The 21,258-nt window shown below is 42.4% G+C and overlaps 2 protein-coding genes across 2 annotated transcripts in view; one reads left to right on the forward strand and one right to left on the reverse strand.

The window, feature by feature from the left end:
* Positions 1-20,135, forward strand: part of LOC135200256 (uncharacterized) — a 43,660-nt gene extending 23,525 nt beyond the window's left edge. The window contains 4 exon segments of the mRNA XM_064228728.1: positions 2,481-2,610; positions 10,792-10,910; positions 11,075-11,265; positions 19,748-20,135. Of these exon segments, the coding sequence (XP_064084798.1) occupies positions 2,481-2,610; positions 10,792-10,910; positions 11,075-11,265; positions 19,748-19,878 (571 nt within the window). The 3' untranslated portion in view covers positions 19,879-20,135.
* An 83-nt stretch (positions 20,136-20,218) lies between these two features.
* Positions 20,219-21,258, reverse strand: part of LOC135200255 (isocitrate dehydrogenase [NADP] cytoplasmic-like) — a 37,178-nt gene continuing 36,138 nt past the window's right edge. Inside the window, exon 8 of the mRNA XM_064228727.1 lies at positions 20,219-20,775. Coding sequence (XP_064084797.1) covers positions 20,694-20,775 — 82 coding nt within the window. The 3' untranslated portion in view covers positions 20,219-20,693. The remainder of the gene's footprint in view (positions 20,776-21,258) is intronic.

Below are 21,258 nucleotides of genomic sequence, written 5' to 3' on the forward strand. Positions count from 1 at the left end.
ATCTGTCGTGATGGTCACTGATGTGGCAGGAGGTTGCGGCTCAATCCTGGGAATGTGAAGAAGTTCCAAGTGCTGTGGGTCCATCACTGATACACCAGCTCCTGTGTCAGGCAGCATCATAATCTTGGATGTCTCACCCTTGTAGGTGAGGATATGGGTGACGGTGAGGAGGAAGTTGTAGAAGAAAGTCTTGACTTTGCAACAACTGGAGGACTTGCTAGAAGGGAGTGTGGCATTGGGCGGACCACCCTGCTTGGCATTCATCTGCTGTCGGCAGTACTTGTCATAGTGGCCCACTCGGCAACAGTTTCTGCATGTGGCCTTGTTGGCAGGGCACTTTGGAGTCCTACACCAGTGTCCCTTGCAGCCATTTTCCACATACACTGCCAGTGGCTGGGCTCTTTTCAGCCGAGCCATGCTTCCTTGTGCAGGAAGGGCATAAAGTGTCCTTGTTAAGGGTGGGGTGCGAGGTAGCACCCATGTTGCTATGTCCTTTGGTTTTTTTATAGGTGGAGATAGCACACAATTTAGGAGGGGCACGTATGGCAGTGGTGACTGTCTGTGTGGCCTCATAGGAGCAACATTCATTGACCATGGTGGCCAATGAAGCTGCAGCGTCCAGGTCAATGAGTTTCTGAGTGAGCTCCTTGTCCCTGAATCCCATGATGATGATCATCTTTAGCTTAGTCTCTTCGCACACAGCAGAATGGCCAGGACGGATGTCTATTTCCTCTGCTACATGCTTCGCTACACAGTTCAGTCAAATGTAGAAATCATTGAAGCTTCCCTTTCCCTTGGTTCGCAGGAAAGCAGGTCCTTGTGTCGTTCAGCTTCATTTTGCAGGCTCTTGATGTGTTCCTGGAGAATATTCAAGACCTCGTCCACACTTCGATCCATTCTGGTGGTATGTTGAGAGTGTGCTCAAGTATTCTTTGGGTCTCCAGGCTGAGGCACATGCAAAGTTGTATCATCTGCTTTCCTAGGCAATATTCCTAGGTCCACCATCACACTATAGTCATCCCAGCATTTACGCCACTCCCTGAAAACTTGGTATGTGGCGTCAGGACATAAGGGCGGAAGGGTCTGGGCAATGGCCTTCTGTAGGGTTGGTGGCTGGGTAGGTAATGGCACTGAGGATTGTTGTGTGGGAAGTTATTGCGGGTCTGCTGGTGTTGTTTGCTGCTGGGCAGAGTTGACTGTAAGTAGCTGCAACAATACAGTGAAATGTTGGGCTTCCTCTTCTCTTAAGTAGTCCTCTTGGCAGTGTAGATCCTCCTAGTGATGATGTTCCTCTTCATGATGCAATTGTTCCTCCTCTCTCTGACATGTAGCCAACGCGGCCTGTCAAGATTCCTCTAGGCATTGGATGAGGAGCCTTAGCACCATATCTGGAGCTGTGGGAGGTGGTATAGTCAGGTGTGGTGAGAGCAAAGGTGGGGTTTCCAGCGTTACAAAACCTGGAAGGGTTCGACAGTCTCTTGGTGAGACTGGGCGTGAAGGCAACTGGTGGTCCTCAGTGTCCTGTTCGTGTTGCATATCCCCAGGCTCATCATGATATGAGGCAGAAGCCTTTATGAACAATTTTCTGCAGTGCTATATACAGTTTAAAGGAAGAGGCGACCACTTGTCTGTTAAGTAATGAGTCAGCAGGATATGGCAAATGATAAGTGTGCCTCAGGCTTCGTAGCTGGGTAGGGTAATTGGGGTCCCTGTCTAGCTGAGGAGGGGCACAAGATAAATGCAACCCTCTAAAATCAAAGCACTAACATTACGACAAGCACTGCATGAACATAGCACAAACAGTGCATCAACACTACAAGATCCAAAGGCGATCGAGGGGTAATGGTGGCTGGATTTGAATGCCAATTCGGGTGTTCGTCACTGTGCCATGGTGATAGGAGGTGGTGTCTTTGTATTAGAAGACAGAAGATTGCAAGATTGGAGAAATGATATACCGAGCCATAGTTTTCTTTATTCCATACAGCAACAGTCAAATATTTAGGCTACAGAGAGGCTCTGCAAAGTGTGCAATTCGCGCCAAGAGCAGCAGGAAGAGTACACATGTGCATGTGCAGAGTGCGGACGGCATAGCACATGCAGATGCATTTACAACAGACAATATTTATTTAGTAAATACATGGAATGCATATGCATTAATCCACACCATTTACATTTGTGCTCATCACAACCTGTAGTTCCTTTTCAGTTTAATTTCGACGCCATAACCATCACAAAGATAATGGTATTTGCCCAACTTACTACATTCTATGTTTTGTCAAGTGTAGAATCTTTTGTTTTATTGTGTAAATTATACTTTTAATATTGTAAAGTCACACTCAAGGAAGTGTCAGAGGAACTTGTGTATTCAGCAAATTAGCAATAACAGCGTTACTCAGAATATTTTTTCCTAAAGTAGTAGTAAAACCCAATCAATTAAGTGGTGTAAAACCCAGAATCCTAATGGATATCACATTCTGCAGGATAGTGTTTTTGAGATCCTCACCGCTCCAAGATCCTATAATGGCTGTTACAGCACCATCTTATCTCCGGGTTGTGAAGGTCACTCCTTGCAGCAGGTCTTGTGGAAGTGGAACCAGGATTACAAGTCAGGTGAGAAATCACTATTCTTTTCATATCTGCGAAATCATATCTTGTATTATAAACTACTTACATAAAGGAAAGGAATATCATACCTCCTTCACTGAACTTGTGTAGGCAGAGTATGTTTTAAAAAAGAATTTTAGAGTGATACGTATGTAAATCCTTAACCTCTTATATTTCAGAAGTTTACTAGAGTAATAGGTTTCAATTATATTTTGTGGACAGAGGGGCTACAGGCCAAGGAAGCATTTACTAAATTTAGAAATATATCTAAATGTAACTCCAGATCCAGATGTGTGGATTGAGTGTTTTCTAACTACTATTGTGATTATTCATTGGTTCCCGTTTCGTTCCTCTGTGCAAACTGTAGCATTTTCATATCTAACTTAATGCCACGTTACTCAAAGGGCTTCTACCAGATTCCTCTAATCATTCCATTTAATCCCAAATTCCTTATTCATGGTTCTTATCCATGTAAGTCTTGGCTTTCCTGTTCTTCAAGAGACTTCAGGTGTCCATGTAACATCCTGTCTTATCATCCTTTCAGGCTGCAATCAAAGAACATAATATCCTCTGCCAGTGACCAACATTTTCACAGACACAGTACAAAAATAGGTTAATTTTCACCTGTTTGTCTGTTAACATTAAAAGGTAGGGCACTCCATAATGTAACATACTTTATTTCTGAATGTGTGGTACTTCTTTGCCCATTTTCTCTATGAAATATTTTGTTTACATTCAGTAACCATAAATACAGATAATTTTATCTTTATTTTGCTTATTTAACTATGAACAGGTGGTTTCCTTGACACTGCATATATAGGGGAGAACTCGAGGTGGCATTACTATTTTTAACATCTTTTTAGCATAATATTTTATATTTATAGAATTTTTCTCCCATCTTTGTATGGATTACAAGTGTATCTCTTCCCTAAAATATGCAAGAGGTGTTTTGAAGATTTCTTTACAATATGATTTACTATTTACATATTGTATTTCAAAAAGTTATATTTTCAGTGGTGTTATTTTTCACTACAATACTTTACTCTACCCTCAGTACCTTTAGCATTTTACATTTTAACATATGAATAGTCCTGGTTTATTAGCAATGAATATTGTAACGTCCTTTAAATAGAACATACAAATAAATAATCCTGCTAATAACATTCCTCCTCATATCTTTGCTATATAAAGAGTGTAACTGGTATTTAATCTCTGTAAATATAAGTTCTTTACATAGGATTTACCTTGCAAATGCTAGCTGGAACAGCCGTTTAACTATCAGACAAGGTCGTTAATACCAAAACTAGAAGGGAAGCCCCGCCCACTCGTTAGTCTGCCCTTCACTTTGCCTTTTGGCCCAGGTACCGGAAGGAGGGTGGATGAGGTGAGATGTGATGGATGAGGTGGGATATGATGGATGAGGTGGGATGTGAATGTAAAGAACTTCAGGTTTTTATGCAAGAAAAATACAACTTACTTTAACAATTTGCTGTTTGTTGTTGGGGGAGTCGGGCCAAATGTCTGAACCGACTGGTAGGTTCTAACAACCCTGGAATACCTTCCTGATCTGGAATGGCTAAGGGAGGAATCCCTCACCTCTAGTTTGCTGGACATATAGGATGTTGCAACTACTAAACTTCTAGGTGTAAAGTAACGACTTTGCTTCATTACTTTTGATGTAGGCTAGGAGGAACCCTAAATTGTTGGAGACAAGAAAACTCACTAATGAAACCAATGGGTTTGTTTCACTGTCTAACCTTCTCTACCCTTGTCTAGAGAGAAGGGGGACATGCATCCAATCCATCTACAAAAAGATGAGGGACAGGATGCCCCCATCATGTTACATAGTCACCTGCAAACCTCATCCATCCAGCACGCACCATGTGCCTCTGTCCTATGAGAGAGACAAGTAAAACAGAAAAGGAAGGGAAGAGGCCAATCACTCACACATATACATTCTCTCTTGTTTACCAAGCACCCTAGATGAGATGCTACATCCCACTTTAGAAGAGCTGGATGAGCTACACAACTTGCTGGGTAGCCACCATAAGACCCAAGGAAAAACGTGTCTAAGGATTTGTGGGCAACTTCCCAAAGGTACGAGGTAGATGTGGTCTAGCATGAATACACTTGCTTCCAGTACCTGCTGAACTGACAAGTTCTTCCAGAATGTAAAAGAATGGGACAATGCCCCTAACTTTCAGACCTCTTGCCCAGACTGAACTCCTGTCTACCTCATCAGATGAAGAGTAAGATTGTTTCAATGTCTCACAAAGCTTGAAAAAATTTTGCTTTTGGACACCTTTTCCTTGGTCGAGCTGATTCTAACAGGACAAAGTGGCATCTCGTCCAATCATTACCTACAAAGTCCTTTAGTGAAGGGATCGAAAAGGAGTGGAATTTGATGTCAGGAACAAACTGATTCTGAGTCTTCATTACTAATTATGGGATGAACTTGAACGTAACAATCTCCATCCCCTTGAGTACTTACCATTGAAGGCCAAGAAGCTTGCCTACTCTCTTCACAAGGCCAGACAAGCAAGACAACAGTGTATTAAAGTCAGATCTCTGTCTGACGACTCAACAGCTCATAGGCAAACAAGCTAGGCTCCTTAAGATGAGTGTTACCTCCCATTTAGGGGGGCACTGAGATCCCTGGGTGGGCAAGACTGTTTGAAACTTCTCAGATGCATAAAGATCTACCATGAGGATGGGAGATCAATTCCCTTCAACTGGCCCTTAGTGGCCAAAATGAAGAGAAGCTTCTCTTCAGTCTCAGCGAAGAAAGACGAGGAAATCCACTACCTGCTGAAGAGAAGCTCTGACTGGAGAGATATCCTGTTGACTACATCAGCCACAGAAGTTGGTGCATTTCCACTGGTACACAGCCACTAAGGGTTTCTGCCGGTACCCAGACAACCCCTTCTCTTGATGTGTGGCTAGCACAGAAAGTTGAGCCACGAGGGAATCTCTCTCAGGATTAGAATAACAGAACTAGCTGGTCTAGGAACTGCTCGTGTGTGGCTACTTGGGAGTTGATCTGAATTTTGGAATGATGAGAACCTTTTTGTTCATCCAACTAATCAGAAAAAAATGGAGGGAAAGTGCCTCTAAGTTGTCCCCTTGGTGCTGGAATGTGTCCTTCATCATAACCCATGGGTCTAGAACAATCAAGCAGAACACTAGTAACGTTCTGTTGTACTGGCCCCACAAACAGATCTATGGTTGGGACTTCCCATAACTCAAAGGGTCTCCACAATGTCTTGGCATAGGAACCACTCTGTCCCTATCACCTGGCTCTGCCAACTGAGCTTGTCTGCCACCACATTCCAAGAATCTGGAATGTAGTTGGATGACTGCTCTACCAGGTACTACTGCCCATTTGTGCACCTGCACCACCAGTCTGTGCACCTGGGACACCAGACCCCCTTGCTTGTTGATGCATGCCACTACCATAGTGTTGTTGCTCATCAGCACTGTGGCAGGATCACAAGCAATCAAGGCTCCCCACAGTTAAATTAATTGTACCGACTCTCAAAAAGACCCTCAGTCACACTTTCCCCTCTGAGTTACTTTATTTGACAGGACAATTGGTTCAATGAAAACTACAGACAACAGCTTCACACTCTCCTACTTATCATTTATGACTGTCTTCAAGGCAAGCAGCTGTGCTGTCTGCTGAATTAGGTTGTTAATACACAACCACCACCAAGAACCACAACTCAAAACAACCACCCAAATACTACAACCATACAACAACTCAACAACACAACAAATCACTGCGCACACAAACACCAACATCAAAACAACCTGACAAGTTCACATACAACCACTCACTAAGGACACCAAGAAATCACAACAGCTCACAAACAACACTCAACAACTCACAAGCTCGACAACCTTCCAACTATACAAGCACAACAACCTTCAAGCGCCAGCACAACAACCTTCCAACACACAATACCAACAAGAACTCAAATAACAACTCTGCTCCCGACTATCAACTGACCATCACGACTCTCCATAACAGACTCATCTGTGACCGCTCCAACAGACAACTGAAACACTTACTCCCACCATCAAACCACTCCTTACTATCCATCTCCCAATTACTATCTTTCTCTCTCTCTCTCTCTCTATCACTCACTCACTCACACTCTTCAGAAAAACACGTATGCACTTACATACTGTCATACAGCAACACCAAACACGACATATCAAACATATGAAAACATTTAAACTCTCAACCCAACGACGCTTTCACTTACTCTCTCACAACCCTCAAAGACATTGTCAAGTGTAACCACCATTATCACTCCTCCATAGCACCATGGCTTGGTCCCAAAACTCTTGCAGGGCAAAAAGAGTTGCCTTGAGTTTCAGGACACACACCTACAACCATCTCTTGCAGATGTGAGCCACATCCCTCAGTCAATGTCTAACAAAAGAAGCACCCCAGTAGGAGGAGTGCCCAACTGCACCCCTCCTGGCCTCTAACTACCAAGCTAGATCTCTCCTCACTTCCTCTGACAAAGGAACAGGAGAGAAAGAAGGGGCCCTTGCCGGGGACCAATACACCTTCATCCTCCACTAAAGGGAACAGAAGTGAAGCCGCCTATGAGAGACCATCTTCTCCAGTGACACAGGTGACCCAGAATGACATGTCACTGCCATGCACGTTGTTCCTTCAGATATGAGAACTCCCAGTGGGAAGACCCTCACTACTGCCATGCCTATCAGCATGCCCATACTTTAGCCTCTGCTTGGGCATGAGATTTGACTTCTCAAAGTTGATCATTACATCCAGATTGTGACAGATATTCAAGAAGCTGATCTTTGTCCTGAAGTAACTACAGCAACGAGCTCACCAAAACCACCCAATTCCCCAGGTACTTCCACAAACATACCCTTGTGAATGAACAAGGTCCGAGATCAACATGAACACTCGAGTGAACACTTGGGGAGCAGTTGCGAGTCTGACACAAAGTGTCCTGAACTGGAACACTCCCCCACAAGGGTAAAGCGGAGATACTTATGGAGGATCGAGTTGCTGTAACAACCTTGGCAACTGGTTTCTCCAGACTTTCACAGCATCTTTCTGGAGCCCTGCGTTCACCTCTTCCCACAGGGTGAGGTCGTTCTGTGAGAAGGGAATGGACACTTGGAGCCAGACCAAATCGATTAAGAAATGGAGAAGATTTGAGGGGTTGTAGATACCCAACCTGATGGGCATCCACTATACTACCCAGGTCTCTGCTCCATGTCGATGTCTAGTTGCCCAGTGGCTGAACAATCCAAGCAGGTTGGTCTTGTTAAGACAGGAACTTCTGTGCTGTCTCTCTAAACCTGCCAATATGAGAGTACAATGGGAAGACCCTCACTACTGCCATGTCCATCAGCATGTCCAGATACTTTACCCTCTGATTGGACATGAGATCTGACTTCTCGAAGTTGATCACTACATCCAGGTCATGACAAGCACTCAAGAAGCGGATCTCTGTCCTAAAACAACTGCAGCAATGACCTCACCATAACCAGCCAGTCACCCAGGTACTACTGCAGACACACCCTTGCAAATGAGTCAGAGCTGAGATCAACATGAACACTTGAGTGCACACTTTGAGAGTAAGTTGAGAGTCTGGAACAAAGTGCCCTGAGCTGGAACACCATCCCTCGTGAGGATAAAGCAGAGGCACTTGCGGGATTATCTGTGGATAGATATTGAAAATACCCATCCCTCAAATCAACCAACAGCAAGAAGCTGCCCTCTGATGGAACCGAGAACTGAACAGACTATTTCCAGCTAAAACCAAGTCTGGCAAATGAGGTTGATGCATCATTCTTCTAATGATCTCCACAAAATGCCTCTGTAACTCTGCAGTGTCCATGTCCTGGGGTCTAGGACACTCAGGTCCCTCCAAGACCAGGTCGGTCTGTTTCTCCCTCCATAGTAGATGGACACTCAGGAGACCCACCTGGCACTCTCTTTACCTTTTGGTCTGAGGACCCAACCAGGACCGTAGGCTTCTGTATATGGGCTGGGATGGGAGCAAGAATGGCAATCCGAAGTCCCAGACCTCTCCAACTCCTGTCTTCCGTAAAAACCTTTGAGGAGGAGGAGGAGGAGGAGGAGAGGAGGGGGAGGAGACAGGTGAAGGATCATGAACTCCATTGTCCAGCCTGTCAATGGCAGAAGCCTTGATGGGAGAGCAAGGCTGTGGTTGATTGTCTCCCTGCAGTAACGACGTCTGCACAGGTCAGGGAGAGCTGTACAGCGCTGTCCAGTGAGTGTGCTTCTGCCTTCTTATAAGCTGGAGCTTCTATCAATTGAGAAGACTGAGAGCAGGATCTCCTCTTGTCTATCCTGGGTGACCAGCTGGTCAGCAAGGCCACTACCCCAGTACCCCTGAGCCACTCTCTTCAAAGAGGGGGAGATGGGATGAGGAAGCACCTGCAAGCTCTCTGCTTACCTTCTCTTGCTGGGCTGTGCAAGCAGCTGGGATAAGGTCTGTAGATCAGGGACCCTTGCCGGCTTGGGTAGTGGCCTGGGCAGGCGGGCCACTGGGTCTGGTACTGAGACACGGGTTGTCCAGAGAAACCCCAGTGGCAGTTGCCCCTGTGAGCTCAAGGATGGGAGTAGCAGCGAGTGATAGATGGGCTGGAACTGGTATCCTGGGTAGGTGGGCTACTGGGGCCAGTACTGGTGGCCCAGGTAGCTACTGGGGCCAGTACTGGTGGCCCAGGTAGGCATGCTACTGGGGCCAGTACTGGTGGCCCAGGTAGCTACTGGGGCCAGTACTGGTGGCCCAGGTAGGCATGCTACTGGGGCCAGTACTGATACCCTGGGAATCTGGAGAATCCCAGGTAGCAGTTGCACGTGTGTGGTAGGCAGCCCTCTCTGCAGAGGGCTGGCCACTGGAAGCCCTATGAGACTGCCTTTGGGAGGGTGAGGCAACCTTCATTTTTCTCTTTGGGAGGAGGCGTCAAAGATGATGATGACGACTTCCCTCTCATCTCCTTGATGTTGTCAAAGCACACACTTTGACAACAGCGTGTGGAGGGAGGCATTACCCAGAGATGACATATATGGTAGTACCTGGGGACTCATCACTGATGCTGCATGCAGGATTACCAAGGAAGTAGTAGCAGACTTACAGTTGGAAGATATAGACTAGTAAAGGCATTATGGTCATGATCAAAGGAGATACTGGATGGCTCCTTGTAGCCTACAAGTAACCAATAAGTTCAGAGACACTCAGCTCCCAAGGTCATAATTCTGTAAGTCCCTCAGCCTCCACAGCAGCTGAAATAGAAATCTGCTTAGGTTGCTTTGATTACACTCATGTTTACAGCATGACACACAATAATGAGTGAGACTTAACTCAAAAGAGGAGAGAAACCAATTATATGGACTGTCCTTCCCTGGACAGCACCTAAACCCTATGGTCTCCTCTCCAAAAAAGGCTTAAGTGATTGAGGGGTTTACATATATAAACACAATCTACAGTCACATAAATATATTTCAAGCAAAAAAAAGAAAGAAAAAAAAAGTAAATGGCTGTCAGGCAGAGACATCTTCACACACGGTGGCTGAAAGCAAAGTGGAGTCCAAATTGACGAATGGGTGGGCCTTTCCCAGTGCTGTTGGTAGTTAACAACCTTGTCTGAAAGTTAACAGCTGTTCCAGTTCACGTTCGCAAGCTGAATATATATGCAAAGAACGAAGATCTGTAGATTTGTAAGAACAATTACACGTTTGTGATATTGTTTTGGAGAGTACTGACAGGTTCCTGCAGTGTGCAAAGTGACAACCAGTTGTTATTGATTTTCTTAGAGCAAGTGCTGCATCTATTCTCATTTTCTATTCAATGCTAAGGACAGAAGAGAGTATAAAGAACTTCTATATCTTGATTCATAAACATGAAATTGACAAAAAACATAATTGTTTATTATTAATCCAAGTAAACCACATTAAAATTTTAAAAATACTGTTTGCAAGGAAATAAGAATAAATTTGATAGCCATGTTGAATGTGTAATATAAATTCGCATGCAAATGGGAACTTGATAACCAAAATATTGTAAAGGTCTTGCAAAAGAAGGACAAAATTATTTTATAACATTTTCAAATCAAATCAAAGACTGTCTTATAAATAAAGCCTTTCACACTATTGCTTTCTTCTTTCAGATATGTGTTTCAGGTAGCGAACCTGATAAAGAAGTTCCATCAAGCTTCTGTGATGGATTACCAAACAGCATTCCTCCTTACACTGAATCATGTAACACTTTCCCCTGTCACACTCCCGAGTAAGAGATGTACAGTATTCCTTTTTGGCTATTTTATAAATCTTTAAGTTTGTCATAGTTACAACAGTTTGTAATACTGTGCTTTTTAACTATCTCAGTTTGAATGAAAGTGAAGAATTGTTAGAAGTATCAAAGAAAGAATTAAAATTATGGGTGTGTTACAGATGGATTGTTAAATCATGGGGTCACTGTTCAGAGTGGTGTGACACTGGCGTACAACATCGTCAAGTCGACTGTGCAGTTCCAGTGTTGGATTCAGGCTCTGCCCTTGCTGCAGCTCTTTATCTACATCATGAACATTGTCAAAAGCAAAAGCCAGTCACAGTAAGGCTCTGTCAAGGTCCTTGTTTACCAGGTAAGAATAATATCTTATTACTATAGAGTACTAAAAATTCTGCAGTGCTGATTAAATTCATGCACAGCCTAGCTGTTTTGTTGTAATTCATCCACAGAAAATTCCTGAAGTCCTAGATATAGATTGAAAACAAGCTGTGAACATAAATTATGTTCGAGAAGTCAAGAGCATTGTCTACACAGGGAACGTCATCAGCCAAGTCATCTATTGAGCTGTATTACTAGAAAGCTGCCCAATCACCTTTACCAATGTTCCATAAATGTAGCTTTGAAGATGGATCTGAAGCTACATTCATTACTATTGAAAAATGGTCGCTGGAAAATCTATCATTTATCACTCTCCATTTAAAATCAATATAGATAAATCAACTGCTGATAATGTACCTGTTTGAACGAGAAAATGTGTAGACTCTCCCATGCTTCGCATTCCAACATTTTGCCACCCCAAAGAGGACTTCGACCAGTATTCATATCTCCCAGAATAACAAAGGGACATGGTAGCTCTTGAATGAGGGATTTAAATTCATCAATTGGGGAAGACTTCACTAGGTGGTAGACAGAGTGAACATGCTGTACATTTTCTTTGCAAATGGATCTGCACACCTATCACTTGCAATGAATGATTTCTACTTTGCTTTTGAGGCTGTTAAACTGGAGCCTCTTTTAAGTGCTTTTATCTTATTGCCTTGCTATGGCTTTTTTGAGGAAAAAACTGATTATTTATGGCTACCTTCCTTTTTAGAGGGTTACCAATCTCAGGAACACCAGAGAAAGCTGGCACTACCTGAAGATGGGTGTGAAGGTCAGACAAAATTGGTGCATCCTACAAAGTGCCAGGAGCACCAGTTACATGTGGTGCAGGCTCCAGGGAGACACAAGCACCAGACACTGATAATACAGCCTCCAACAAGGCAGGAATGTCAGCCAAAGCTGGCACAACCTCCAAAGTAGCTGACACTCCAGAGAGGTGGGAGTACCAGGTACATCTGGCACTGCCTCTAAAGAGGCAGGAGCACCAGAAATCACTGGCGCTACCTCCGAAGGGGCAGGCACACCAGAAATCCCTGTTGCTACCTTTGAAGAGGCAGGAGTGCTAGAAACTACTGGTGCAGCCTCGAAGAAACAGGAGGTCAGAAACCACTGGCGCAGCCCCCAAAAGAGGCCGGAGTACAGGTCACCGCTGATCTTCCCTTTATTACTCTGCTAAGGGAAGCACCTCTGGTAGCATTTATAATTCTTTTCTGTTGGCAGCAATACTGTAAAAGGATATTGCAGGGCTAACATACTGATCTAATACTTTCTCTTTTGCCTTCTCTAAATGTTATGCATTTAGTTTCCCTTAATGTCTGTATCTCCTTTTCCATGATGTACACATCACATCTCTGAAGATGATGGATGATTCTCTCAACAATGTAAACATCTTGCTTCTTTATTACATACATCATGCTCTGATTCACTACATTCAACACATGTGGTAAGTTTGCGCTGTAGCTTCTGCCTACTAAACCCTAACATATGTCCATATTCTTGGTAATAAAAACATCTCGGTCTTAGGATATATTGCTTCACCTTACAACGTAATCATGCTGCTTTTATTACATTGGGTAAGCAGCAGGTCGAATCAAATATAATCAAATTTGTAAGTGGAACTAAGGCTCCACTGATCATCATCTTCATTCTTTCAACTCTTATACCTTGATCTTTTAATTCCTCCACAAGCTTCTCCTCTGAGTATGCCATCAGTTAAGGTGCAAATATCATTCTTTTTGTGTGTTGGTGTGATTCCAGAAAGTATCTGCTGAGCAGTCTACTTTAACTTTTCCGAGATGTGATAATGCTTTTAATTTTTCAATTTCTTTGCTGAGGCTGATTTCACTGTTCGACCTTCAGATGACATCTTAGGCTCTCAGCCACAGCAATTCACAATGTCTCTGTAATATTAGAAAATCCTGATTAGAATCTTCCAGATAAAAAGTCAAATACTTATCATTAGAGGTTTCAATATACCATGTCCTATTTCTAATACAGTTCTGGTTATTTCCCCTTTGCTCCGTGCTGGTGCATAAGGTTCCAGTGTAATTACACTAGAAGGTGTCCTGGCCTTCTCCAAACACTGGTTGTCAGAGGAGGGTGCACAGAGAAGATATCATCAGAGGGTCCAGGGGTACTCAATTCTTTATTGCTACTATGTAATCATAATGATCAAATATCATAGAAAAAATTAAGTGAACCTGAAAACCTTAAAATAATATCATCAGCCTTTCATGGAATTTATTCTTTCACTAATGGCACAAGGGAGAGCCGACTCCCAAGTGTACGTCCCTTACCCTACGCCACAGATGGTACAGCACAATTCAAGTTGCTTCCTTGTCTTCTGCCTCACCAGAAAAGGTTATTACTAATCTTAAAAGAGGTCATTGTCAGCTAAAACAGGTGGACCCAGGTTTATTTCACTGAGACCCCAGTCCCTCGCTGCAACAACTGCCTGCAGAGACAATTTCCCTCTTGCAACAAGAGACATAAATCTTGGTGGCTGCTGCTCTGGCTGTTTTCTGAGGTGTTTCCTGCCTAGATCTGTAGTCCTTTACAGTGGCCGAACTTAATGGCTCCCTCAGAGGCCATAGTTTTGAGAGAGGGGCTCGGCTTTGTGTAGGCAGTTTCAGTCAGAAGGTAAGACAATTTCCTACCTAGTTCACCAGATCGCAACCTGTAGCCAATCTGGTCCTTAAGGAGAGACACACAGACTTGACTCACCTGACCAGGACCTTGGATCCCGAGCTCTCTGCAACCATAAGGAATGGGCCGTGGATGGGTTCCTCCTCTCCCTTCACTAGAGAAATGCTAGATACTGCAATGGACAAGTGTAGAGTCAAAGATAATCACCGCCTTGTCCGCCAGGCAGTGACAAGGTCTGGAGGCCTTCGTGTATCACTGCACCCCAACTTTCAGGTCAAGCTAGCTTCCTCAAGCCCTAAGAAAACCCAAACTTCAGAGGGCACTCAGGAAGAAATTGTTCTTCTTTCTCTTTTGCTTAACATTATCCCTTTTGACCTCTTCTTCCAAGAGAAGGAAGGTAAAGGTGGCAAAGAGGAGAAGAAGAAAGGATTTTCTCTCGTCCTGCCCCTCTCTTTGGAGAGAGGAGGGGTTCTCTCGCTGGCTCTTTCTCATCTGTCGGTGGAAGTACCAGTTCCCGGGCATGCATGGGGCCTTCGGAATCGGGAGCTAAGGGAGCGGGTACCTCGTTACCCACTTACCATACTAATTCTTAGAAGATTGCCGCAAGGATTACTACTCTGTCAGGTTCTTGGTCTGACCGAAACACTCTGAATGTCCAAGCCTCTGCAGAGACTCTCGCATCCCGATCTGAAGGCGGAGGTTCTTCTCTTCGTACCAGTATGGGCACAGAGCAAGCAAAAAAGATGACACACAAGCACCTCAACTCTTCCTACCAGTACCTCATCTGGTACTCTGCCTGGGGCACTAATAGTGCTCAGTGTCTCACCAAATACCTGGTGATTAAGGAGAAAGTCCTCAGGGCAGACTCTTCCAACAGGGACCTTGTCCTTGAAGGAGTCTGCAACACGTCGTGAGAATAATGAATGGTCTCGTTGGCAGCCTATTCCTTCGATTCCTTTCAGTCCTCTCTGTCACATACGAGCGAGAGGGTCTACTTGACTGAGTCAGGGGCTTGTCTTGAGCCAGGGTCTCTGCTCAGCGATGCTGAACCAAGCCCTCATTTTGTCACACAAGAATTGCTTTGCTCTTTTCAGGATAACCCCTCTCTAGGAGGTATTTTCTTCCCTATGCCCCTATTGCAATCATTACTATGGGTTGGTGAGAAAATGCGGCTTGCCTCTCTTGATAGTTTGACGGATAGGACAGGTGAGATTGCTGGGTTTCCTCACCTGCTCCCTCAACCTCCTGGTAATTTACTGGGATGCGCGGCTTGAAAAGGGAGGACTCCGTTGAAGTGTTTCAAAGAGTCCTGCTTCTCCAGCTTATGTTCCTGGCTCAGCCCCTGGACTAAGCAGGACATATGCTGGAGCAATAGAGGTGGGACCTTCAGGTGTCTAGAGAGGTTCTCCCCTGCCCAGAGGGGAGGGTAGACTGGGAAGACCATACATTGGAAGGACTCATGGTCCTTTGCCACAAGATGTGGACATTTCCGAGATACAGAGGACCTTTATAAGTCCTTTGCGGACGTCTCCTCTTGTGATCCTCTGCATACTCCTCCTCCGACATGCTTCCATATTTGGATGCATTGATCGAGGGTTGGGGCACACACCTGGAGGATTTAGTAACCTCGGGTGGGTGACCCCGACACGTCAGACACCTCCACTTTATGCCCTAGAGCTCATTGAAGCATTTTCATCCCTTCAGAACTTTAGAACACACTGGTAAGCGCTTCTCTGTGGTACTGATGAGCGGCAACACCACGGCAGTGGTATATGTCAACAGGCAGGGAGGCTTAGCGCCTTCCCAGCTCTTATCAGTTGACAATGAACGTGCGCGAGTGAGCAGTGGCTCACTCACTTTTTGTCAGCCAGATGCATTCTTGTTGATGCGAATGCAGTGGTAGACATGTTCAGCTGCCAGATCAGGTGAGAGGGACAATGTGGTCCCAACACCAGGAAGGGGCTGGAAGAAGGTTCGATCTGTGGGGGTGACCAAACATAGCCTTGTTTGCCTTACAGCATAACAGAAAACCTCAAGTGTTCTGTTCAGTTGTATGAGATGCATGATGATTGGTCTTGCAGTTCCTATGCTCCGATCTATTCGTCAGAGGTGCTATTCAAACCATCATTCTTACGACCAGGGAACAAATCGAGGTGAGCGAGCTCCAGTCAGCTCTCCCGACTCATATCAGAATCCTCCCACCAAGTATAAGTCTTCCTAATGTAAAGGACCAATGATTTACATATCGTGTAGGAACAAATCACAATTTTTTGACAGCTCCATCATGATGACTCATCTGCCCATTCTTCACATTTGATATCACAATTTTTTCAAGTAAATCGTATTTTTCCTAACTATACAAATGTGAGGTCCTTTATACTTTAGGCCCACCTCATGCTACCCCTCATTCTGTTATTCCTGGACCAAAAGCAAAGTTAATACATATGCTTGGGAGAGCGGAGATTCCCCCTCCCAAGTGGTAATTCGACTACCAAACTACCTTGCTATAAAAGTCAGGCGGCCGTTACCAGCTTTACTGAAGGTGATTCCTAATATAAAGGTCCTCAGGTTTGTATAGTTAGGAAAAATACGATTTACTTTAAAAAATTGTGGCATCAAATGTGAAATATGGCCAGATGAGTTATCATGATGGAGCTGTCAATCGCCCATCGAGAGGGAAAAACATTTACACACATTCTGAAGTAATTTAACAAGTCAAATAAGCCGTGCAAATCTCAAAAGAGGCATTCCAGCATAGCTTCCGACCGTGGCAAAACCGTTGGGAGAAGTGTGTGGCAGCCCAAGGGGACTACTCTGTAGGAGATTAGTGTAAGTTTGTTGTATCTGAATAAAAGTAATTTTTATGAATGAAGGTCGGATATTTTCTGCACACACCTCATACATCATATTAACTGAAAAACAATTTATTTATCAATAAAATGCATTTAGCCACAAAAATAACATGAAAATAATCATCAAATATTTTAGATATGCTCAACTATCATCCTAAAGCACTTTAAATATAATTTTAAAATCATCTTACAATATTACCCTTAAAAATATATGGCTTACAACTACATGTGAAAACTAGTCAAGTTCCCCCTAAATTCAGGGACACCCAATTTCTCTCATACAGTATTCAAGCTGTCCCATTTTCTTGTTAGAGTAGAGAGGGGAAACGTTGGAAGTTCACAAGTAAAGTACTGTACAGGCAAGTCCCCATGTATTGGTGGAAAGTAGGTAACAGCATTTCAGTTTCATTGCGCTTGGCTGATTTTCAGGACTGCTGCTAAGCAAATTTTAGTGCCAGTAAGTGGCTTATTGGCATTGGTACGTGGTTTATTGGCATCGGTAGGCCGTTTATTGGAACCAGTAAGCAATTTTCGGTGCTGGTAAGTGCTTTATCTACGTCTGTAGAGTTTATTGGTGCTTACAGCATCATAAATGCCATTTATTACCATAATTACTGCGATCTTCCAGTTATCGACAATTTTTGTTCATTGGTACTCGGCCAGGAACGGAGTCCCCACCATTAACCACGGACTGTACCTAAATATTTAAATATGCATTGAAAAATATGCATTTTATTGATATTTTGCTGTTTACATTAATATTATTGGAAAATTAGTAAATCCTTTTTTATCATAAAAAATGTATTGTCATGAAAATACAGGCGGTCCCAGGTTTGCGATGGGGCTCCATTCTTGCGCTGGGTTGGAAACTGAAAATTGTCATAAACTGAAACATTGTTAAAAATCCTAAGAAAACCTTACTTTTAATGCTTTCAATGTATTGAAAACTAAGTAAACTGCATTTTTTATAAAAAAAAAAAAAATGTATTATTTTGCACTTTTGGAGTCTCATTTCTTCTATCAGATTGGTGTCATAAGCGCCATGACCCCGCAACGTGTCGTAAACTAGGAAATCATTTATGATGCATATGTTTGAAAAGCGTTGTTGGCTTGGAACGCCATAAGCCAGAACTGCCGTTATTTTGCATTTTTGGTGTCATATTTCTTCCAACAGATCAGCGTTGTAGGTTTTGTAACCCTGGAAATAATTTCTGATGAATATAATTGAAAAGCGCCTTAAACCTTGGAACATCGTAAGCCGAACCCGTCGTAACCCGGGGACTGCCTTAATTAGTGAATATTGCTCTTAAAAAAAAATTGGCTAATAAGTGAATTTTCCAAGACTTATTTGGATTTATGTTCCACAGAAAAATCTGTGACTAAGCGAAGCCATACATGCTGAACCATGATATACACTGGGTCCACTATATACTGTAATGATTTCAAAAGTACTTACAACTTATAATTAGGCCAAAGTACCTTACCAATTAGAGAAATCTTTGCTTCCATGGTGCAAGAACTGGAAACTTACATGTTGTGGCAAAGGTGAAAACAGATAACTCATCTATGTCCTTACACAGTGTTAATGGCCGAGAATCGAACCCGCGACCACCGAGGTGGGACGCCATTACCATACCAACCACCCCACTGAGGCGCTAAAAACAATTGCCAGCACACTATACTGTTTGTCAGGTGCAAGGCTATATAACTCTAAAATTTTAGAATTTTACTAGCTTTTCTGTGTTGACTGTTAATCTTTTTTCAAAATGGCACTGACTTTTCTTTAAAATGCACCTTACCAAAATCAGTTTTAACAAATTTATCTTTGGCAAAAGGGGAGTGAAAGTGGAACAACATGAACTATGAATTGCTTAAAAACTGGAGATTCTACAAAATCAGGGTTTACATCCATTTGTCTAAAGAAAGAATAGACGGTATGTATAAAACCGCAAATCCATGGATGAAGATGGTGAGGTGATAAACACCAGAGAAGGAGACATGCCAGGGAATGTCAGTAATAACATAGCGGGATGCTGGTCATTAAGAACCAGATGGCTGGATGGGGATAGGTAGAGGGTTTTCACATGACATCGCCACAGTTCAAGGACAACACTTAGAAGAGGAGACTGCTAAAACAAATTGGAGCATTTGTCAAAAGGTCACAAATACAAGGCAATAAAGGGGAAACTGAGCAAGTGGGGGAAGGTAACGTAAGAAATGAAATACATACAATACAGGGTGTAAATGAATAATAACAGAAGTTTAGATGTGTGGCTCAGAAACTAATGAAGCAAATGTATTACACGTACTATGCTTGTAATACCTAGATAACTCCACCAGTTCACACATATCACTAACACCTTCCAATAAGAAGGCCGAGCAAAGGGAGTCAGAGAGAAATCAACCTACCAGGCAATGGAGGAGGAGGAGAAGCAACAGCATTAGGAAAAGATTGAGGCGGCTTATGGCTGACCCTAGAGTTGTCTGTATAACCTATTGGCCCCTCTCACACTGAAACATTTGGTTTACACAAAACTCATTTGCATATAGCCTCATGCTTCTATCTCTACTTGCTTAAGATGACAATGCAAAAACAGAAAAACAAGCACAATACTGTACATACAGTAGAAAATCAGCTAGAAATAGTTAAAATTATTACCACCCGTTCCCAACCTATGCACAAGGACAGAGCATGAAAAATTTTATCAAGAACTCAAACATGATGGGAAACGTGATTACGAAGACAGTCCTACAGGGTTAGCCAAGCATTATTTTGTTTTATTTTGATTACTAATTGCACCTAACAGTGCAAAAATATAAGCTAACTTTTAGAGTATGGCAGATTTATCCTAAATAATGCTATTGCTTTTGACATCTTTAAACTAATTAGTTATACATTACAGAAAACTAGTCCTGTTTTATAGTTCTACTATATTCCATATTTTTCTTTTGCAGTGAACTGTCAGGTTCCTGAGAATAGGTTTCACCCAGGATGCCTACATTTGCTTCATGATGTAATCCTTGAGAGGGATCATCATATCATGACCAGAACCCGAATACTTTTAGATGAACAGTCTGAAGCATAATTACTTCAGCTGTAAGCATGGCCAGTCAAAGTTTTGCACGTTTTATCTAGAATTTTCTGCTACGCGAGTAGAAAGACCATCTTTCATTATAAAGGGTATGTAAAAAGTACAAATATTAAGGTAGTAGTAATTGTGCCAAGTTCTTAGGTCTTGTTAGCCATATGCATTAAGGAGAGTTAAATTTAATATAATAACAATATACATTATGATACCATTCTACTTAAATTGGAATGGAATCACTTCCTTCTAAACTGGTAGGGAAGCATGCAGGTAACAGTTGTTATAAACCAAGATAAACTGCTACTACTTACTTGTAAGGGATATTAAATAAAATATACAGTTTTCTTAAATTTCAATTTATGGTCCTTCAGTATACAAACTGTTGAGTAAAAATAATTTCTAATACTGTAATGTTAGTTACACTGTATGTCTGCCAAAAATTTAGCATTTGGTATGTTCTTCAGTTAAATCAATATAAATTCTATAAGCACCAGTACAAGAAAAAATGTCCTTAAAAACTCAAACTACAGTACATGTGATTCTTAAATATGAAACTTTATAAATGCAAAAATCAAAACAGTAAATGTACTGGAATTCCTGAAAAATAAAACTGTTTTAATTAAAAAATAAATGCAAAAGAAAAAGCACATTCAGTTCCCTAAAATAGAATAAAATGCACTACTACACTCCTAAGGAATGAATACACTGAACTAATGAATACAGGGAATGTTTCTGGAGGTTTTAATCTGGATGTTTTTATCATAGAATGCTTCTGGAGGTCATAATCTTGATGTGTTTGCCAAAGAACTATCCAGTCATGCATTCATATTCTTTTGTAAATTTTCTGCAAGTTTATCCAGAAATTCAAATGTATTGAGGTAGTCTTGACGAGTGACACTGAAAAGAAACAGAAAGAATTAATACAAAAACAGAAAGCCAAGCACCAGGTATGAAATAAAAAATTTAAGTATGTTTGGGAACTTTTTCTATATATTTCTTTTTACACTGGCTATCTATACGTCAAGCAAAATTCCATACACTTTTATCAAAATACAAAAACCCTCCCAAAATAACTGCATGTGTCACTAGTTGCAGAGATCACAGCAAACTGACTCACTGACTGTCACCTAAATCTTGCTGGAAAAATAAAAGTTGGAGTGGTTAGCTAGAACAATAAAGATCCTGAAAATAAAAGATTCAGTGCAGAGACAAATGGCAAAATTGACAGAAAATCTTGCAGCTGCAGAATATTAAAGGTTGGACTTCATGAAGGAAGAATATTAAAGGTTGGACTTCATGAAGGAAGAAAGGGAGCACAAAAGGAAGTAAAAGGAGGTAAAAGTAAGGTAAAAGTAATGACCAAAAAACTAGGTGCAAATA

This window comes from Macrobrachium nipponense, chromosome 26, assembly GCF_015104395.2.
Source record: "Macrobrachium nipponense isolate FS-2020 chromosome 26, ASM1510439v2, whole genome shotgun sequence".
NCBI lineage: Eukaryota > Metazoa > Arthropoda > Malacostraca > Decapoda > Palaemonidae > Macrobrachium > Macrobrachium nipponense.